This window comes from Harpegnathos saltator, unplaced genomic scaffold (assembly GCF_003227715.2).
Source record: "Harpegnathos saltator strain DR-91 unplaced genomic scaffold, Hsal_v8.6 scaffold455, whole genome shotgun sequence".
Taxonomy (NCBI): domain Eukaryota; kingdom Metazoa; phylum Arthropoda; class Insecta; order Hymenoptera; family Formicidae; genus Harpegnathos; species Harpegnathos saltator.
The window spans coordinates 17,213-36,124 of record NW_020230267.1 but is presented as its reverse complement, the minus strand read 5'-3'; the positions used below and the strand labels follow the sequence as shown (position 1 = coordinate 36,124).

At 46.6% G+C, this 18,912-nt stretch overlaps 1 protein-coding gene across 1 annotated transcript in view; it reads right to left on the bottom strand.

The window, feature by feature from the left end:
* LOC112589275 (proline dehydrogenase 1, mitochondrial-like) overlaps positions 1-17,986 on the bottom strand; it is a 30,481-nt gene extending 12,495 nt beyond the window's left edge. Inside the window, exon 1 of the mRNA XM_025301874.1 lies at positions 17,553-17,986. Within this exon, the coding sequence (XP_025157659.1) occupies positions 17,553-17,912 (360 nt within the window). The 5' untranslated portion in view covers positions 17,913-17,986. The remainder of the gene's footprint in view (positions 1-17,552) is intronic.
* Between the last annotated feature and the right edge of the window lie 926 nt (positions 17,987-18,912).

The following is an 18,912-nucleotide window of genomic DNA, read 5'->3' as shown; positions in this document are numbered from 1 at the left end:
GCGCGAGGGAGGCGAGAAGAGGCGCGATTAATCAGCCTGTTAAAATAGAAACAATACGGCGTCTCTCTCTCTCTCTCTCTCTCTCTCTCTCTCTCTCTCTCTCTCTCTCTCTCTCTCTCTCTCTCTCTCTCTCTCTCTCTCAAGGCGGGCGCGTCGCTTGATTGCGAACGTTCTATGATGGATGTCCGCTTGGGTTTCATCGGGCGAAATCGTAGAAGTATGATTGCGATAGGGTGAGTCGTAAAAGTATGATGCCGGCCCCACGCGGAGAAATCGCCCGTGCCAATTAGCTCGACATTCGTGGGCTTTCGCTGGAAACTTTTCCCATCATGGCCCCCCTCTTTCTCTCTCTCTCTCTCTCTCTCTCTTTTTTCATCCCTCTCTCCCTTCCTTTCGTCTCTTCGAAGGGTGCGAGATGCGCTCATGTTAGCGATTGAAATAGCTCGAAGCCCGGCCGACAGCTTGCCGTTTCCACAATCCGAATTACAACATTCCGACCCCGACGTGAGAATCTCACTCGAGGCTTCGGTCGACATCTCATCCTTCGCCATACGAAGCTAACGAGCACGACTGGAAGAGACCGCTTGCTATCGTAATCGCCAACTGATGAGCGTTCGCCGATAGAATAGGTGGCGAAAGCAATCAATGACTAGAGTAAACTTGAAATTCTAGATTCTTAAGTAGCGGGCAAACAGATGGACGGGGGCCGCCGTGTATCGCGCTAATGATGGTAGTCAAACACGCACGCAGTATGTGTGCTTAACCGTGTCACTTGAGTCTCTCGTCGGCATTGTTGTGTTTGCTAAACTCGATACGAGGGCTTGCTGGAGTTTACCGTCGTCATATAGTATACCTTTTTTATTGATAAGTGCGAACATCGCGTACACTTGCAAATCGCTTTCTATCTATCTCCCTCTCTCTCTCTCCCTCCCTCTCTCTCTCTCCCCCCCTCTCTCCCTCCCTCCCCCCCTCTCTCTCTCTCTCGCTCTCTCCCTCCCTCTCCCTCCTTTCCCCCTCTCTCTCTCTTTCTCTCTTTCGCTCGTCTATACATTGCGTGACAGATTCCAGGATTGGGAAGTAACTCATTCCTTGTAACGAAGTTATAGTTACGGTTATTTTTTCTTTTGATAACTATAACTGAACTTCGTTCCGTTTCTTCCATTTTTAACTATAACTTAGTTACATTTGTTCGATAACTAATTTAATAGTTACTTTAATAGCTACTTCATACATTTCAAACTTCATATATTTCAAACTTCATATATTTCAAACTTAAGTTTCTGGCAGACCAGCACGATAACGCGACGTGCGATGCTTGATATCCAATAAGTATAGAGTTATTCTGGCTGCATTTGGAAAACGCGCTATCGCGTCATCTATCTTTATCGTTCATTAGATGTAAAACAAGGATAAAATGATGCAATAGCGCTAATAGTCTCCTCTCCGAACGCAACCTGTATTTCTTTCAAAAAAATTGTACGCCTATTGGACATTTCCGTCGCGCGTCGCCAGTCTTTATTTGTTAACATAACCTGCGTTCAGCGTGAAGTGCGCTGCGTGGTTTCAGTTATATAAAAAATTCGAGCAATGAATAAAACATATCTTCGGAGAAGGATTGTAAAATGCCATGGCCAGCATATGCAGGAATTCGAGTTACAGCAAAAATTTGGAAATAAGAACAACTGGATATTTCTCTGCAAAACATGCGCTGGCAAAAAATTATTCATTAGATTAATTATTCAAGTAGAACTTCAAATGCAACTGCAAATTTAAGAAAACATACGAGTGTACGTCTTTATTTATAAAATATCAATATATTTTATAATGAAAACTAATTTTTGATGTTAAGATTACTTTTAGTACCTTTAGTATTTATTATCCTCATCAAATTCACTTTCTTACAATTGTTATTAATAGTCTTAAAGAATAAATATGAATCGCTTATTTAAATTAATGAATTTAATTTGTAAAAATTATATACAATATGAGGAATATAATAATCAACAAACTATTTTTATATAAAATTAAAGGAATTTACGCAATTACGAAATTTAAAATAATAGCACAATTATTGTAAAAAAGTAACTGAAAAGTAACGACTCGTTACTTTCTAAATAACTATAATTGTAACATATTATTTTTGAAGGTCAGTAATTTGTAACTGTAAGTAGTTACTTTTTCAGTGAAAACAAAACTATAACTGTAACTGGATACTTTTACAAAGTAACTTTCCCAACTCTGATAGATTCAAATACAAGATGCACGGTAAGACACTCGTGCCTCGACCAATCGAGTCAAGCCGAGGAAAAATGGGAGACACGCGAGGCGCGAAAAAGCAAAGTCCGCGACTGCGCTCCCACTCTTCGATTTCGGGCTCTCGCGAATTTTAACGACTCACACATACACATATACAAGCTATGCCCGTACTTGCGACGTCGGCCCCGTTGGCGGCTCGTGTTGGACCTGCGGACTGCGGAGATTAATCGAAAGCGCGGCGTGCGCGCGCCACGTGCCAAAAGTACAGTCGCAGCTCGTCCGCCTCTCGGCGAACATTGTTCAAAGACGACGTTGCACAATCTCGCGAGCGGTCATTCGACACCTGCGCCCGGATGCGACAGGGTCCTGTAGGCCGTACCGGCCTCTCCGGGTCTCGTCTCGAAAATAAAATAGCCGTGATTAATTCCACGTTAACCCGACGCGTTAATAGCAGGCTGCGTCTCCTGCGTCATCGTCGGACAATGAGAATCGCGTTTCTTGGCGATTGTTGCTTGAGGGTTGTTGAACTACACCGTCCATGTCCCGTCCCGAGGTCTCACTCGAGTCCACGACGACGGTGTCTGGTAACTGGAGAACACGGCAATACCGGGTATCGCACGTGCGCAGCGCGCTACCGCGTTTCGCGTGACTCGAGATGACGGCTGATCCGGAAGAGACTGCCGACAAGCGAGCGAATGCCGGCACCTTAGGACTCGAATTCGCGTTCCTTTCAAAACGTCTCTTTCTTTCTCTCGGGACGGCGACTTGTCATGTCGACGTCGTTCGTTACCGTGACGGAAGCGCACTGCGAAACGGCTCGCGCGATTCTCGCTGCCGCGTGATTTTTCGTCATCATCGTCGACGTCATCATCGTCGACGGTCGGCCTACTCGTCTTTTACCGTATGGCGATGATCTACCCCGGAATGCGTTCATCGTCGAAATCGATGATATATTTAACATTCATTATCTCACGGATTTTCGTCCCGTTGAATCATCATCCGGCTTCAGGAAGAGAGGGGGGGGAGGAGGAGGAGGAGGAGGAGGAGGAGGAGGAGGAGGGGGGGGAGGAGGAGGAGGAGGAGGAGAGAGAGAGAGAAGTCGATAGTGGATCGTGGAACAATGTACACACTCTGGTGCTTGTTTTCGAAGGCTATCGCCTCGCTCGTCTGTCTTCTGTAAATACGCAGGGAAAAAAGCAGCGGCGGATGAAAGGCTGCTTTGCGAGGAGAGCGCACCTGCGAAATCACTCGACTTCGTCGAGAAGCGGAGCTCGTTATCGACGTCGACGGGCATCAGCTGTTTTCAGCTACGATCTGTTCTATTGATCACGGGCGTCCCGTTAGCCCTTAGTCGAATTCTCAGTATGTCAAGAGGCCCATCAGCGAATACCGATCGGCCAGTTCTCTACGAGAATGTTCAATTGTGGCTGATTCGTATCGGAGGTCCGTCTGCTCCGAGATCCCAGAACTTACGCAAGAAATTCGCGTAACGAAATCGCGAGTGAACTTTTGTCTAACCGAGATTAATTGATTCACTATGATCTTAGTTCGCTGTAATTCGGACTGGCATCGGGACTGATTAAATTGCTCTTCAGTCGCATCTGAATTTGTCAAATTGGTCTCACATCGGGGTTAATCAACTTTAAGCAATGGACGATTAATTCTGAGATCGCAGTTCTAAATTAATCCTTAAAGGCCACCATGAGTGAAACTTCATCCCATGCGAATTTTTGATTTTACTAAAAAACTCACCTATTCTGATTTTATACACTGAGAAAAAATTGTATTAAAATTAAACAAATCTTTGTTCGAATACGACTGTGAATACATTTATTTAAATTAAGCAATTATTTTCTAAAATTCAAGAAAACAGTTTACATTCAAAACCTCTGTATTTTATTTTAGAAATTAGTCGCATAATTTGAATAAATTTATTCACGGTCATATTCGAAGAAAGATTTATTAAATTTTAATACAATTTTTTCTCAGTGTAGATATATTTTGCTATAAACTGATTTTATAGATATATTTTGCTATAAACATAACAAGAAAAGTTAGCTTGGGGTGATATTTGACGGTAGCTTTTAAAGATTATTGAGAACTATTGAATGCTTTCCAGGTCCTGATTTGAACTCGAGTGAGATCGATCGAGCTCTCCTTTCGAGAGACAAAAATCGGACGCATTTCGGCGAGTCAACATCCACAGAGTTCTATATATAAGGTGTCTCAGAACTTTGGGACACGGGCTCCGTAGGGATATAGAGCTAAGTGAGAGGAACAAAAAAGTCCTGTGCCATAATGTGAAAATCGTAATAGTTTTTTAATTATAACAGCGCAAAGTTTGGCGTTTTCCACGCCCAGCGCGGCCTATAGACGCTCCGCGGCAAGCTATGTGCGTAGAGGCTGAGGTGTCTGTGAAGTTAGCACGACGTTTTAATAAAAAAAAAAAAAAAAACAGTACTAGTTCCAGTAGCACTTTTCATAGTTCTATAGTTCCTGATAAAAAGAAAAAAAAGTTTCGCATTTGTAATACCAAAAAATCGAAATTGAAAAAATGTCGTGCTAACTTCCGTTCCAGCACGACACAGTTCCCTCTAAAGTTCCAGAAGGTTTTACGTAATAGGCTTTCTGACGAGAGTTCCCGTTAGTTCTAGTCTAGATACATAGTAATTCCGAATTACAGTACCAAATTGCATCAAATAACAACATAACATCTTTGAAGCCAGCACGGCACTCTACGAAAATGCATCGTTCCGACGATTTCCGGCACGTTTGACGACTGTTCTAGTTTGTTCTACTCGAGTTCTATCCATTTCAATCGTTTTCAGAGAATGTTCCGACGTGCAAGTATTTTTTTATGAATTTTGAAATTTAACGCCAGCACGACACTTTACGAAAATGCATCGTACCGACGACTTCTGGCACATTTGACGATTGTTCTAGTTTGTTCTACTCGAGTTCTATCCATTTCAATCGGTTTCAGAGATTGTTTCGACGTGCAAGTATTTTTTTACGAATTTTGAAATTTAACGCCAGCACGACACTTTACGAAAATGCATCGTGCCGACGACTTCTGGCACATTTGACTGTTCTAGTTTGTTCTACTCGAGTTCTATCCATTTCAATCGGTTTCAGAGATTGTTCCGACATGCAAGTATTTTTTTATGAATTTTGAAATTTAGCACCAGCACGACACTCTATGAAAATGCATCGTGCCGACGACTTCCGGCACGTTTGACGACTGTTTTAGATTGTTCTACCCGAGTTCTATCCATTTCAATCGGTTTCAGGGAGTGTTGCGACGTGCAAGTATTTTTTTATTAATTTTGAAACTTAGCGCCACGACGTTCTATGAAAATGCATCATGCCGACGATTTCCGCACGTTTGACACGTTTGAGTAGATTGGATCGGAACATTCGCTGAAACCGGTTGAAATGGATAAAACTCGAGTAGAACAAACTAGAACAGTCGTCAAACGTGCCGGAAGTCGTCGGCACGATGCATTTTCATAGAGTGTCGTGCTGACGTTAAATTTCAAAATTCATAAAAAAATACTTGCACGTCGAAACACTCCCTGAAACCGATTGAAATGGAACTCGAGTAGAACAAACTAGAACAGTCGTCAAACGTGCCGGAAGTCGTCGGCATGATGCATTTTCGTAGAGTGCCGTGCTGGCACGACAATGCTTCAAAGATGTTATGTTGTTATTTGATGCAATTTGGTACTGTATTTCGAAATTACTATGTATCTAGTCTAGAACTAACGGGAACTCTCGTCAGAATGCCTATTACATAAAGCCTTCTGGAACTTTAGAGGGAACTGTGTCGTGCTAGAATGGAAGTTAGCACAACATTTTTTCAATTTCTATTTTTTGGTATTACAAATGCGAAACTTTTTTTTCTTTTTATCAGGAACTAAGGAACTATGAAAAGTGCTACTAGTATTGTTTTTTTTTTTTTTTATTAAAACGTGCTAACTTCACAGACACGGGGCTGAGTGATAACGCAGCTCGCGCTAATCATCACGCGGCCAATTCAAAGCGCGAAGACGTCATCGCGACAGTCAACGCTACAGCCGCGGAGCGGCTATAGGCCGCAATAAGCATGGAAAACGCCAAACTTTACGCGGTTATTACTAAAAAAACTATTACGATTTTCACATTATGGTACAGGCTTTTTATGTTCCTCTCACTTAGCTCTATGTCCCTACGGAGACCGTGTCCGAAAGTTCTGAGACACCCTGTATAAGCTAGACTGAGAACTTCCATTGGTTTTCATATATAAAAGTGACCCTTATGTAAAATATAAAATCGTGTGTACATGCGCATCGCAAGTTCCCGTAGTACTCTATATATTAAATGAACATTGAATGTGAACATTGAGTGTGTCATTGAATGTGACATTGCAAGAGGGAATATTAAATATTGGATAAATATTAACATCTTCTGGATATAAAAATGCTTGGTATGGTGCAGTTACATTCCTCTCGGAACTTTGTAATGCGCATGCGCGAAATTTCAATAGATACTTCTAAGGGACGTATTAAAGAGACTAGTTATCGGTCTAGTGCAGCGTTTTTCAACCCGTATGCCGTGAGAGGATCTAAGGTATACCGCGAAAATTTTCAAAGATCATTAATTAAATTATTTTCGAAAGCAGTTCAAAGCAGAATACGTGTATACGTCAAAATTAAAACCTCTTTAAATTGATTTTACGAATATATCATTGTTATAATAAATAAACATCGGCTTATTTCTAAAGTGGGTGTAGCCTTCATTACAAATTATAATAAATGTTTTATTTTTTGGCTGTGATGGTGCATTTTGTTTGTGTTAATAAATAATAAATCGAAGAAGGTATATTCTTTTTTATACTCTTTTTTTGATCAGCATAATTTAAGTGTGTCGCAGAAATTTAACTATAGGTTCAAGTGTGCCATGAGATAAAAAAGAACACTTGAAGAGAACACTGGTCTAGTATACGAGGGTGGTCCGATAAGTACTTAGCCTACAAAAGAAAAACGAAAATTTTGGAAAAGTGGCGATTTATTTCTCAACATAGTCTTCTTTTAGCTCGATACACTTGACCCAGCGATGCTCCAACTTCTTTAACCCGTCTGAAAAATACGTTTTCTCGAGGTCTGCAAAGTAGGCCTCCGTGGCGGCGATGACCTCCTCATTCGACTCAAATTTCTGCTCGGCGAGTGACTTTTTCAAGTTTGGAAACAAAAAGAAGTCGCACGGGGCCAAATCTGGAGAATACGGTGGATGGGGCAGCAGTTCGTAGCCCAATTCGACCAATTTGACCGTGGCGAGGGCGGAGGTGTGAGCCGGTGCGTTGTCATGGTGGAAGAGCACTTTTTTCCTCGCCAAATGAGGCCGTTTTTTCTGCAATTCGGCGTCGAATCGGCCCAATAATTCGGCATAGTACAGCCCTGTGACCGTTTTGCCTTTCTCCAGGTAGTCGATGTAGATCACACCTTGTGAATCCCAGAAAACGGTGGCCATCACCTTTCCGGCCGATAGGACAGTCTTCGTCTTCTTCGGAGCACGTTCGCCGGGTGAAGTCCACTGTTTCGACTGTTCCTTGGTCTCTGGTGTGTACCAGTGGATCCATGTTTCGTCGACGGTCACGAAACGACGCAGAAACTCCTTCGGATTGCGCTTAAACAGCGTCAAACACTGCTCTGAAGTGGTCTCACGGTTGCGCTTGTTGTCCGGAGTGAGCAAACGCGGCACCCATCGCGCCGACAGCTTTCTCATGCCCAAAATTTCATGCAGGATATGACCCACGCGGTCTTTTGAGATGCCTACTGTCTCAGCTATCTCGCGCACCTTCAATCGGCGGTCTGCCAATACGAGATCGTGGATTTTTGTCATGTTATCCTCCGTGGTAGCCGTTTTCGGGGCACCTGGGCGTGGCTCATCAAAAACCGACGTGCGACCACGTTGAAACTCGTTAAACCAATTTTTGACGGTCGCCATCGAAGGAGAAAAGTCACCGTACACAGCATCCAAGCGCTCTTTGATTTCGCTGCGCGATTTCCCTTCCAAAAACAAGAATCGAATCACCGACCGATATTGCTCTTTTTCCATTTTTCTAAAATCCGCGGACACGCTCGCTTCCACACGCGGTCAAAACAAAACTACGAGTCCGATTCGGCTGAAATTTCGACAGTAGCCGTCTACGAGAATGTATTACACGATAGTAAATTTCTCTTGCGATAGTGGCGCCATCGGGCGGTGAGGCTAAGTACTTATCGGACCGCCCTCGTATATATACAGGGTGCACGATTTATCTGAAGACATTAAAATATCTCGAGAACTATGCATTGGATAAAAAAAAGTGGTTAATGAAAATTGTTAGTCTCGAAGGGGGACATCCAATGATACCAAACTTGACCTCCCACTCCACCTCCTGGGGGTGGGGGTTGGGGGCAACTTTGAAATCTTAAATGGAAACCCCCATTTTTTATTGCAGATACGGATTCTACGCCACAAAATACGTAAATTTTGTCCGAAACTTTTTTTTTGATTCGTGATAGATGGCGCTGTAATCGCAAAAAATTATATTTTCCGCAATTCTCCAGAAATGATCATTGGATTGAGAAATAAAAAATACCTGTTCAATATTTTTAAAGAACATAATAAAAGTTATTCCCCCCCATCCTCTCGGGGTAGGGTGGGTGGTAACGTTCAAATCTCAAATGGGAACCCGAATCGAAGAGGGAACTGCTCGATATAAAACTACTACGTCCTCGTCGTTGTTCCTGTGTAACGCTAAAAGTAGTTTCTCGGAAAAATTCAACGCTATCTATCACGAATGAAAAAAATTGTTTCAATAAAAATATCACGTACAATCTAATTCTGCAATGAAAAATGTGGGTCCCCATTTGAGATTTGAACGTTATCACCTACCCTATCCCGAGAGGATGGGGGGCAATAACTTTTATTATGTTCTTTAAAAATATTGAACAGGTATTTTTTATTTCTCAATCCAATGATCATTTCTGGAGAATTGCGGAAAATATTATTTTTTGCGATTACAGCGCCATCTATCACGAATAAATAAAAAGTTTCGGACAAAATTTACGTATTTTATGGCGTAGAATCTGTATCTGCAATAAAAAATGGGGGTTTCCATTTAAGATTTCAAAGTTGCCCCCAACACCCACCCCCAGGGGGTGGGGTGGGAGGTCGAGTTTGGTATCATTGGATGTCCCCCTTCGAGACTAACAACTTTCATTAACCACTTTTTTTTATCCAATGCATAGTTCTCGAGATATTTCAATGTCTTCAGATAAATCGTGCACCCTGTATATGTAATATAGAAGTCTGTGGTCAACATCATCCCTCGCACGGTTCTTCGGTGCTACTGCAGTGTTGAGAGAAAGCCGTGTATTGGTGGCTACCGGCTCGATGGTAGTATCGAACCGACGCGACCCGCCGGAGGGCAATTTGTTCGTCCGTCCGTCCCTGGCGCGAGTCGTGCGAGCAGGCGCCAGCCGAACTCGATAGCCTTGGGATTACTTATCACGTGTAGTTACCAACCAACCGAGCCACAATCTCGCCTCTTCTGTCTGCCGCTCATACGGAACACCCTATATGTGTGTATAATTGACTGTCGACGGGCGCTACGTCACACCGGCCGGAAGACACACACATGTTCAGGCGCGTTTCGAGATCGACCGAGAGCGAGCGACCGGCAGGCCGAAATCCGGGCGTGTCAAGAGCGCAGGGGAAATTTCTAAAACGCGCGTGCCAACGAGAACAGGAGGAAAAGAAAGAGGACACGCGTCGGACCGGTCGGCCCGTCGATCGCCGGCCCAACGTCGGATCTGTTTGCCCAACTATTGCGCCAGGCAACCGCGAAGTACGAGTCAGCTGCAACGTCAGCGTCAGTCCGCCGAAAATCCGCGAGACTCGCTATCTCGCACGAACGCGTCGCAGCACGGCGTCGTCGCAGGGAATCGTCACGAGACAGATAAATGGGATAGATTTCGCGTGACACATAAATCGTCGATACATATACACATAAATACCAGAAACGAGAGAGAAGGAGGGAGGGAGGGAGGCGATGGGTGACTCACTTATCCCGCGAGAGGGAGAGAAAGAGAGGGAAAAAACCGGCCGCTGCACGAGGGCTTCGAGAAAGAATTGGAGCCGCTCCAATTTACGCTCCAACGTTATGACGAACGCGACTCGAGTAACGAGCGCAGAATTACGGCACGTACATACATAATTTACGCGGACATAAAAGGGTGCGAATAAAAGGAGAGAGGGAAAGAGAGAGAGAGAGAGAGAAAGAGAGAATAAATTTCCTCTCACGATCGCGACGCGCGCCTCCGTTCTTCGGCGGAGACTCCCGCGCGCCGAGAAGACCACTCGGCCGGTAATCGATGACACGTCAAGGCGAGCTTCGCGGAAACAAAGTCGCGCACGGCAGACGCGGCGACGCCTGCTGCGATAATGCATCGACGCAATGACGATGATGACGACGATGACGATGTTGGGCAACGCGCATGCGATTGGGTAACCGTGAACGGCTAGACGATCGGCGGAAAACGCGACTCGCTCGTCCGGCGATTCACGGCGCGTCAGTGATTGCGCGTGTACGCGCGTACTACGTGTCCCACTTCTGCTTCGTGTCGCTGCTAGCTGCAAAATGAGAGAGACAGAGACAAAGAGAAACAGAGAGAGAGAGAGAGAGAGAGAGAGAGAGAGAGAGAGAGAGAGAGAGAGAGAGAGAGAGAGAACAATGAGAACGCATCTCGCCTGTCGACGAGAGATGAAAGCATGAGTGAGAGACAGAGAGAGAGAGAGAGAGACAGAGAAAGAGAGAGAGAGAGAGAGAGAGAGAGAGAGAAGGGGGGAGGGGAAAGGAAAAGAAAGGGGGGAAATGAGAGAAGAAAAGATCCCATTTCCTGCCAAGGGCTCGTCGCGATGCAGCGTCGTGGGCTGTATACACGCGACCTTTTCATGGGCGGCGCGCAAAATTTCACGGAGAAGAGACGCATCACTCCTCGCACCGTGCCGTTCGGTCTGGTGCACCGTCTGACCGGAGTCTGACTGTCGCGAGAGGAGAGCCAACGGGCCTCATGGCGCGTCACGGGTCAGGTCAGGTTCTCAGGGTTGTGCCATTACAGGTGCCGGGACGATTCCAGGAGCGCGCGCAGTGGTGCACATTTGTGCGCCGATGCACCAAGTACGGTCGTCGTTCTCGTCTCGCAGCGCGTATCGAGAACCGTGCGTCGTGCAGCGAACATGTGTTCACGGCCACGAAGGAGAGAAAAAAGAAGGAGAAGGAGAGAGAGAGAAAAGAGAGACGGAGGAGGCCTCCCACACGCAGAGTGGCGTTCCTGCGGATTCTCACGGTCGCGAAATTGGCGGAGAACGCGTCCTCCTCGTCTTCCTCGGCCGGCTGCAGTTTCTCGACTTCGTTGAGGAAACTTTGTCAGACACCGAAGAGATTGAGATTGAACAATGCGATTCTCAGAATAAGGAAAAGGAACGACGACCGGGATGGGAAAATCGTTCGCGCGCGACGTCGCGTTTACCTTTTCCGCCACGAAGGAAAATTCTCTCCCCGAATCTTTCGTCAATCGATCTCCGATAAGACGAAGCCGTTGGTCGGCCAACTCTCGATTAGGGACACCGCGAGATCTGCGTCTCGTGTGACATGAAGACGCCGCGAAACAGCGGAGGCGAGAGGAGGGGGAGGAAGACGGACTGCCGCAACGAGGAGAGACCGGTCGAATAAATCTGTGGCTTTGTACGAAGTACAACTGTGTTAATTACTACGATCGTTTCGCCGACCAAGCGAGGTCGTTTTCCTCGTCCGTCGCGTTGCGTCACTTTTATTGCTGTGCCGCTTTCATGGCTTCCGCGTAATCCGTTAAAAATGCGTTCGTCTCGACCTGTAAAGCCGCCCCTTAACATCGTTTTCCCGTCCGCGACGAGAATTATTGCGTCTTGAGCGTCCGAGGAACCGTCATTGGAGGGAGCGATCGATATGGCAGCATGTGAGAGAGAGAGAGAGAGAGAGAGAGAGAGAGAGAGAGGAGAGAGGGGGGAGGAGGAGGAAACGAACCATTCGCGAATGGAATCGAGCGACGGAAATCGCTGGCGCGTGCCGCCTCTTTCGGAGAAACATTTTCCAGCCGGCCGCGAAACGCTCTTGCGAGCCACGTCGTGCACGATGAATTATGCATCGTCAAATGAACGAAATGTTGATCGGGCGACGGGTAATTGGCGGGTTTACATGCGGCGTGATTTATTGTCGAGCGATCGCGAGAGCGAGCGAGCGAGCGAATGAACGGGCGGACGAACGCGACGCCTGCGATTCCGCAACGAATAAACGCAGCCGATAGCGCGCACGTAACGAATTTTGCGTTACGTAAAGTTCGGCGGTTATAGCGCGACTTTGTTGCATACATACGTGCGTGACGAAGATGTATCTCCGCACGTAGAGTGGCTATTTCGCAAGGCCAGAGGAAGACCGCCACCTCGAGCAAGTCGCGCGCGCCATAATCTTATCGTTCGTCTCTCCTGATCCCGTCGCTGTCATCGGCCCTTTCGTGTTTCGGGGATTTGAGAAGAAACGCGAGAAGATCAGAAGAGAAACTTAAAATCCCATCGCGACCCTCCTCCACCTCCTCCTCATTCCCGTCGCGATGGGCAGTACCTCGTGACTCCATCCGCACTGAAAAGGTGGCGGATTATCCACGGGCTATTATTTTTCCGGCTGTAATTAAAATTCCACGCAACTGCGATCACACAACGGCGACTCTAATTATGGTAAACAGCTCGGTAAAAAAAGAAAAAAGAAAGAAAAGAAAGAAAAAAGTCACACGGCGCTCGAGAGAGCGGGACAGGATCTTTCAATCGGCGAGACAGACGACGTCGATTGAACACGCTCTTCCTGGCATCTCTTCTTTTAGCCAACAAAAATACGAGCGAAACGAGTCAACGATTATATTTGACGTTGCATAATTTATGAAGTCGCGAGTAACAGGCACCGCGATCGCACCGATGCGGTCCCCATTACACCTAGTGTGTAATGAAAAGACCGACTGTCATTAATTGGTTCCATTCCACACAGACGAGTCCGTATATTTTACTCTCCGATTGGCCTCCGATCAGCTCCTGATCTCTCTGGAATCGCGACAACGACGATGGCGATCCGCGTGCACGCGAGACTTAATCAACGATCGAGATTATAATGACGCGATGTTACCGTGAACAGGGCGTACACCGCAAATCTGAGTGTATTCTTGTGACACGCATAAGCGTGTGATTGGCTGAAATTTTCCTTACACGTTTCTCATCGTCTTCAATCATGTCATTCAATACGTTCGAACGTGTTAAATGCTGTCTGAATGAATTAAATGACGCGATTTAAAACGATAAGAAACGTAAAGAAGGAATGTAAAGAAAACTTCAGCCAATCACACGCTTACGCGTGTCAAAATAACACACTCGGATTTGCAGTATAGTCGTGAACTTTTTATATCCTGACGGTGCTTAAAAGTATCGCTCTATATAGGGTGAGTCATTTTAAGGTATATGTGTTACCTACCTCAATAACTTTCCCATTTTTAGTTGTAGAAACAAATGTTTCGGACAAAAATTGTATGGTTTCAAGGGGAATATAAAACAACTATATCAGTTTATGTATAGATGGCGCCACTTTCGAGATATTCATTAATCTCATTACTTTTCTTAAATGGAAACCTTAATTTTTTATTATATAATCTTTTTCTACCAATTAATTTAAATAACGTTTGTCTGAAACACTGTTTTATTTGCCTAATATTTTTTTAGATATTTAAGAAAAATTTGATAACTTTTTCCATATTTAATTTACGATATCTCGCTATTTGTCGGAAGAAAAAGTAGTACTAAGCTTTCTTACTCTATCTGGTCTCAAGAATACATTGTTACAATAGCGCCTTGACTTTGGTTAATTTGCCGACTTTGAAATTTTCAAAAGATAACGAAAGTTATTATTGTAACAATATTCTTGAGACGAAATAGAGTAAAAAAGTCTAGTACTAATTTTTTCGACAAATAGTTAACGAGATATAGTAAATTAAATATTAAAAAAGTTATCAAGTTCTCCTTAATTATCTCAAAAAATATTAGGCAAATAAAAAAATGTTTCAGACATAAAAGTTGTTAAAATGGATTGGTAGGAAAAGATTTTACAATAAAAAATAAGAAAGTTATTGGGGGTGGGTAACACACCCTTAAAATGACTCACCCTGTATAAGCGCTCATATGTTTTTGAATTCTTCTTTTCTGTGTCTCACCCTATACTCCTGCCGGTACTTATAGGCACCGCTTTAAAATCGTTAAAATGTTATAAAATTAATTTTCCTACTCCTTAAGTTTACAATATGCCAGAAGCTACTTAACTATATAAAAACTTAAATGGAAAGTCTCGGGTAAATTAATTTAGGATATAAAGGATTAAAGAAAAGAAGACAAAACAAGAAGAGAGAAAGAGAAAGAGAGAGAGAGAGAGAGAGAGAGAGAGAGAGAGAGAGAGAGAGAGAGAGAGAGAGAGAGAAGAAAAAAGAGGACGACGACTACGGGATACATAATTGCGACAATGGACGGAGCAACCTTCCGCTTTCGTCCTCCGTCGTCCGATAACCGATTAAGGAAGCATTCCTCGATTTCGCTTAGCAGAAGCGCGCTATCGCGCGTGTCTATTATCGGACGGCCGGTTATGTAATTGCCGGACGGCCGGCGGTGGTTTGCGGCAAAATTCCTAGGTCGATCCGGTGTCCGACAATACCAGAGATCAATAACGGCGCGGCGCCACGCCACATCGTCGTCGGTGGTACCTCTCAATGCAAATCGCGCACGCGAAATGCTTACGTAACTCGCGGCACATCGGCGTCGTCGGCGTCGTCATCGACGTCGAGGTTCTCTCGCTTCGTCATGGCGAGCGGAGCGCAAACAGGCGAATTGGGATTCCCGGCGTCTCTTTCTTCCGCTCTTCCTCGCCTGCGCTTCAGCTTCGTCGCTCGTGTTCGCGAGCCGGCCGGAATGCGCGCCAAACGTACCCGCTTGGTCCGGCCGCGATTGAAAACGCGTTGCGAATAGCGAACCGCGTTTCCGAGAACACGGAATAAAACGAGCGCGATCGATTAATAGGCGAAGCGACCCGTCAAGAGTCGCACTGTTCTTTTCTTTTCTCAACTGTTTATTATTCTTCTCGAGATTTCGACGATCGGTCGAACATTCTCGCGACTAATGCGCCGCCCGGAGCGAGACGACTTGGCGAAGGACGAACACGAGTTGAAAATGTGCCGGTGAAAATTGAGATAAATTGCGCAATTAATAGCACTGCAAATGATAAAAGTACCGCAAGAGAATGATATGGTTATCGGCCGTATCGGGAAAATTATTGCATAATTATTCGAGAACATCAACTACGAGAGAGAGAGAGAGAGAGAGAGAGAGAGAGAGAGAGAGAGAGAGAGAGAGAGAGAGAGAGAGAGAGAGAGAGAGAGAGAGAGAGAGAGAGAGAGAGAGAGAGAGAGAGAGAGAGAGAGAGGAGAGAGAGGAGGAGGGAGGGAGGGAGGGAGGGAGGGAGGGAGGGAGGGAGGGAGGGAGGGAGGGAGGAGGGAGGGAGGGAGGGAGGGAGGGAGGGAGGGAGGAGGAGAGAGAGAGAGAGAGAGAGAGAGAGAGAGAGAGAGAGAGAGAAACATGCTTGAAGGAAGTGTTAGAAAATTCGGGAAATATTCATGCCGCGTAGAGAAACTGACAGGTATGTGAAGGGGAAGTCCTATCTCAGGGAAGAGGTCCGCCCAGCATTTTTGTCACGTCGAAAATCATGAAAAGGATTCAGAACCTCTGCCGCAGGATTAGCCTGGTCGTGTTGGTCTCGTGCCGTCGACACGAGCTCGACTGGAATCAATCCGCGGAGAGAGACTCGATATATCGTGTCCCTCGCTCTTCAGCGAAATATACTGTCTCTTCCTCTTCAGATAATCTGTGACGCAAAGTAGGAAGGCTACGAGTTGCCTGGGGTTAGTGCCGCGTACTCATGCGTGCTCGCGTTATCTACATCGCGACGACTGCGTCAGATTTCATTCGTCACCGATCGTTATAACCGGAGCTCCGGGCGTCCCGTTTAACGCGGACGCGAAAGCCGCGAGTGTCATTTCCGGCCGTGGCAGCAATCCGTCCGCGAGCCGGCGGGTCGTTAGTCTGGCGAAAGTAGCTTGAAGAAAATAACAGAGCCGCGCCGGGATTTCGAGCGTGTGACAGGTACACGCACCTGCGGCAGGTGCGTGTATCGCCGCCGCGCACGGATCTTTAAAGGTGCAGTGACCGCCTTTGCTGGCCATCGACGAACTGCGACAACTCGCCTGCGAATTTCATAAATAAGACGTCTCGCTCTGTTTCTCGAATCGATCGTCCTATCGACTAGACAGAAAGGTCGATCGTTCTTGAGTGACCAGCGGGGAGAGATTCGTGATGGTTCTATTTGCACTGTTTATTCGTGTCATTTTCCGCTGCCCTTCGCGATTCCTACGCTTAGAAAAATGCGAGGAAAAGAGGTTCGCTGCTTTAACCTTTTGTACTCGGAATGCCAGCACAGCTGGCAAGGACATTTATTCCGGCAACTCGGAATGCCAGTTGTGTTGGCATGAAAAAGATTTAAAGACAGAGAGCAATAAAATAATAAAATACGGCGACAACATTACAGGAAATAAAAACCCTTTTTTGTAGTTTTTTTTTCTAAGAATCTAGAAATTGTATTTATAATTATCGAGTTGATGGAAGGAAATATTCTTCGAATGCAGAGAATTAAAGGAAGGAAAAAGCGAGAGGCGGCGAAGAAGAGGGATCTTATCCAGCGGACGATCTGAGTCACGCGGCTGACACTTCGCTATTATTCCTCCTGTAGATCGCGATCCTACCTGCGTCGCATATACGGAAAAAGGATCCGAGACATCTCTCGACAAAGGAAACTGTCCGTTCGCACAGCTCTGTGAGCTGTCTCAGTTAAACATCTGCTCGGGAAGCCTGCACGAAATTCACCCGCGGAGATTGATTCTTCCCCTTCAACGTGTGTGCTACCTATCGCGATGTGTTTTCTTTGCTTGGTGGAATTGCTAGATTTTGTTAATTTTGGTGAAACCTACAAATTTCATCTCATCATTGTGTACAATGACGAGATCTTCAGCTTGGAAGATAAGCTTGGGAGCAGAAGAAGCATGGCTACGAATTGCAGGGAGGGAGGACCTCCCAAGGCCTCTAAAATGCGCATATCTCACCTTCATATTGTTCTCCACGACGTACTCGATGGAGCACATTTGGTACACCAGGTAGGCACGTATCAGCTCCATGGTGGTCTTGCTCTTGAACGCGGCGATCGGGTCGTTAAACTTCAAATCGAGCGGGTCGATCTGCCGAGGCGGCGCCGGCGGCTGCCGCTTGACGTCAGCGGCGGTGGTGGCGGCGGTGGCGGTGGCGTAGCAGCGCGTGTCGCGCACCTGTGTAACCAGCCGCAGGGACGGTGTCCTCGTCGCCGCCGCGTTCTCCAGGAGGCCGACCACGGGCATCGGCGACGCGCCGCATTTGGCCAGCTTTTTGCCGGCGCAGCATCGCCGCGACACGCTTCGCAAAAACGCCATTGCTTTTTGGCGCGGTCGCGCGCGCGTGCGAAGGAACAGGGAAAGAAAGAGAGAAAGCGAGACGAAGAGAGCGAGGGAGTGAGAGAGAGAGAGAGAGAGAGAGAGAGAGAGAGAGAGAGAGAGAGAGAGAGAGAGAGAGAGAGAGAGAGTGTGTGTGGGTGTGTGTGTGTGTGAAAGAGAGAACGCGCGCGCGCGCGCGTGTGTGTGTGTGTGTGTGTGTGTGTGTGTGTGTGAGAGAGAGAGAGGGAATTAGCGGACGAAAGAGATCGTCAGGGCGGCGTTTTCGCGGTATCGAAACGATATCGCTACGGAACGACCGCTTGCTCGCCGAGACTACCCTGATCTTCTCCTTCGGATAGGAATGTGAGAGATTAGATGAGAAAGAGAGGACGGGAGCAGGAGGACGGTGGGAGGGAGAGAGAGAGAGAGAGAGAAAGAGGGAGAGACGATCACGCGCGATGGATCAGCTCACCGACGGCAACGATGGCCCAGGGTAGTAAATGGTACCTGCCACGGTCGAGTCGGGGAGTCCAATAGTCGAGGCGGCGGCTGCGACGGTGGTGTTGGTAGTAGTAGCAGCACAGTTAGTTGTAGTAGTAAGCAGTGCAGCAGCAGCAGTAGTGATGGTAGTGGTGGTGACGACGACGACGGCGGCAGGGCTCCCGTACGGTACTCTCGGCGCGAAGCGCGAGGTGTGGTGCTGCTGTTGTTGGTTCTCTCGTTTGCGACACACAGCGACGTATACCCTGGCCGACGTATACGTGCATACACGGGAGCCGCGCGGCGCGACTGAACCAGTCACTAGCGCGTCCTATTAGCGCGTCGTCGTGACGCCGCGAGGTTGGCAGACGTAGAGCTTCGACGAGAAAGGTACGCGAGCGCGCGAGCGAGCGAGCAACGCAACGGCAATGGCGGCCGACCGACCGGCTCTGTGCTTCTCTACCTCACCTCACGACGCGACGGGAATATTATTGATTTTCGCTCGCCGGGCGCCGTCCGA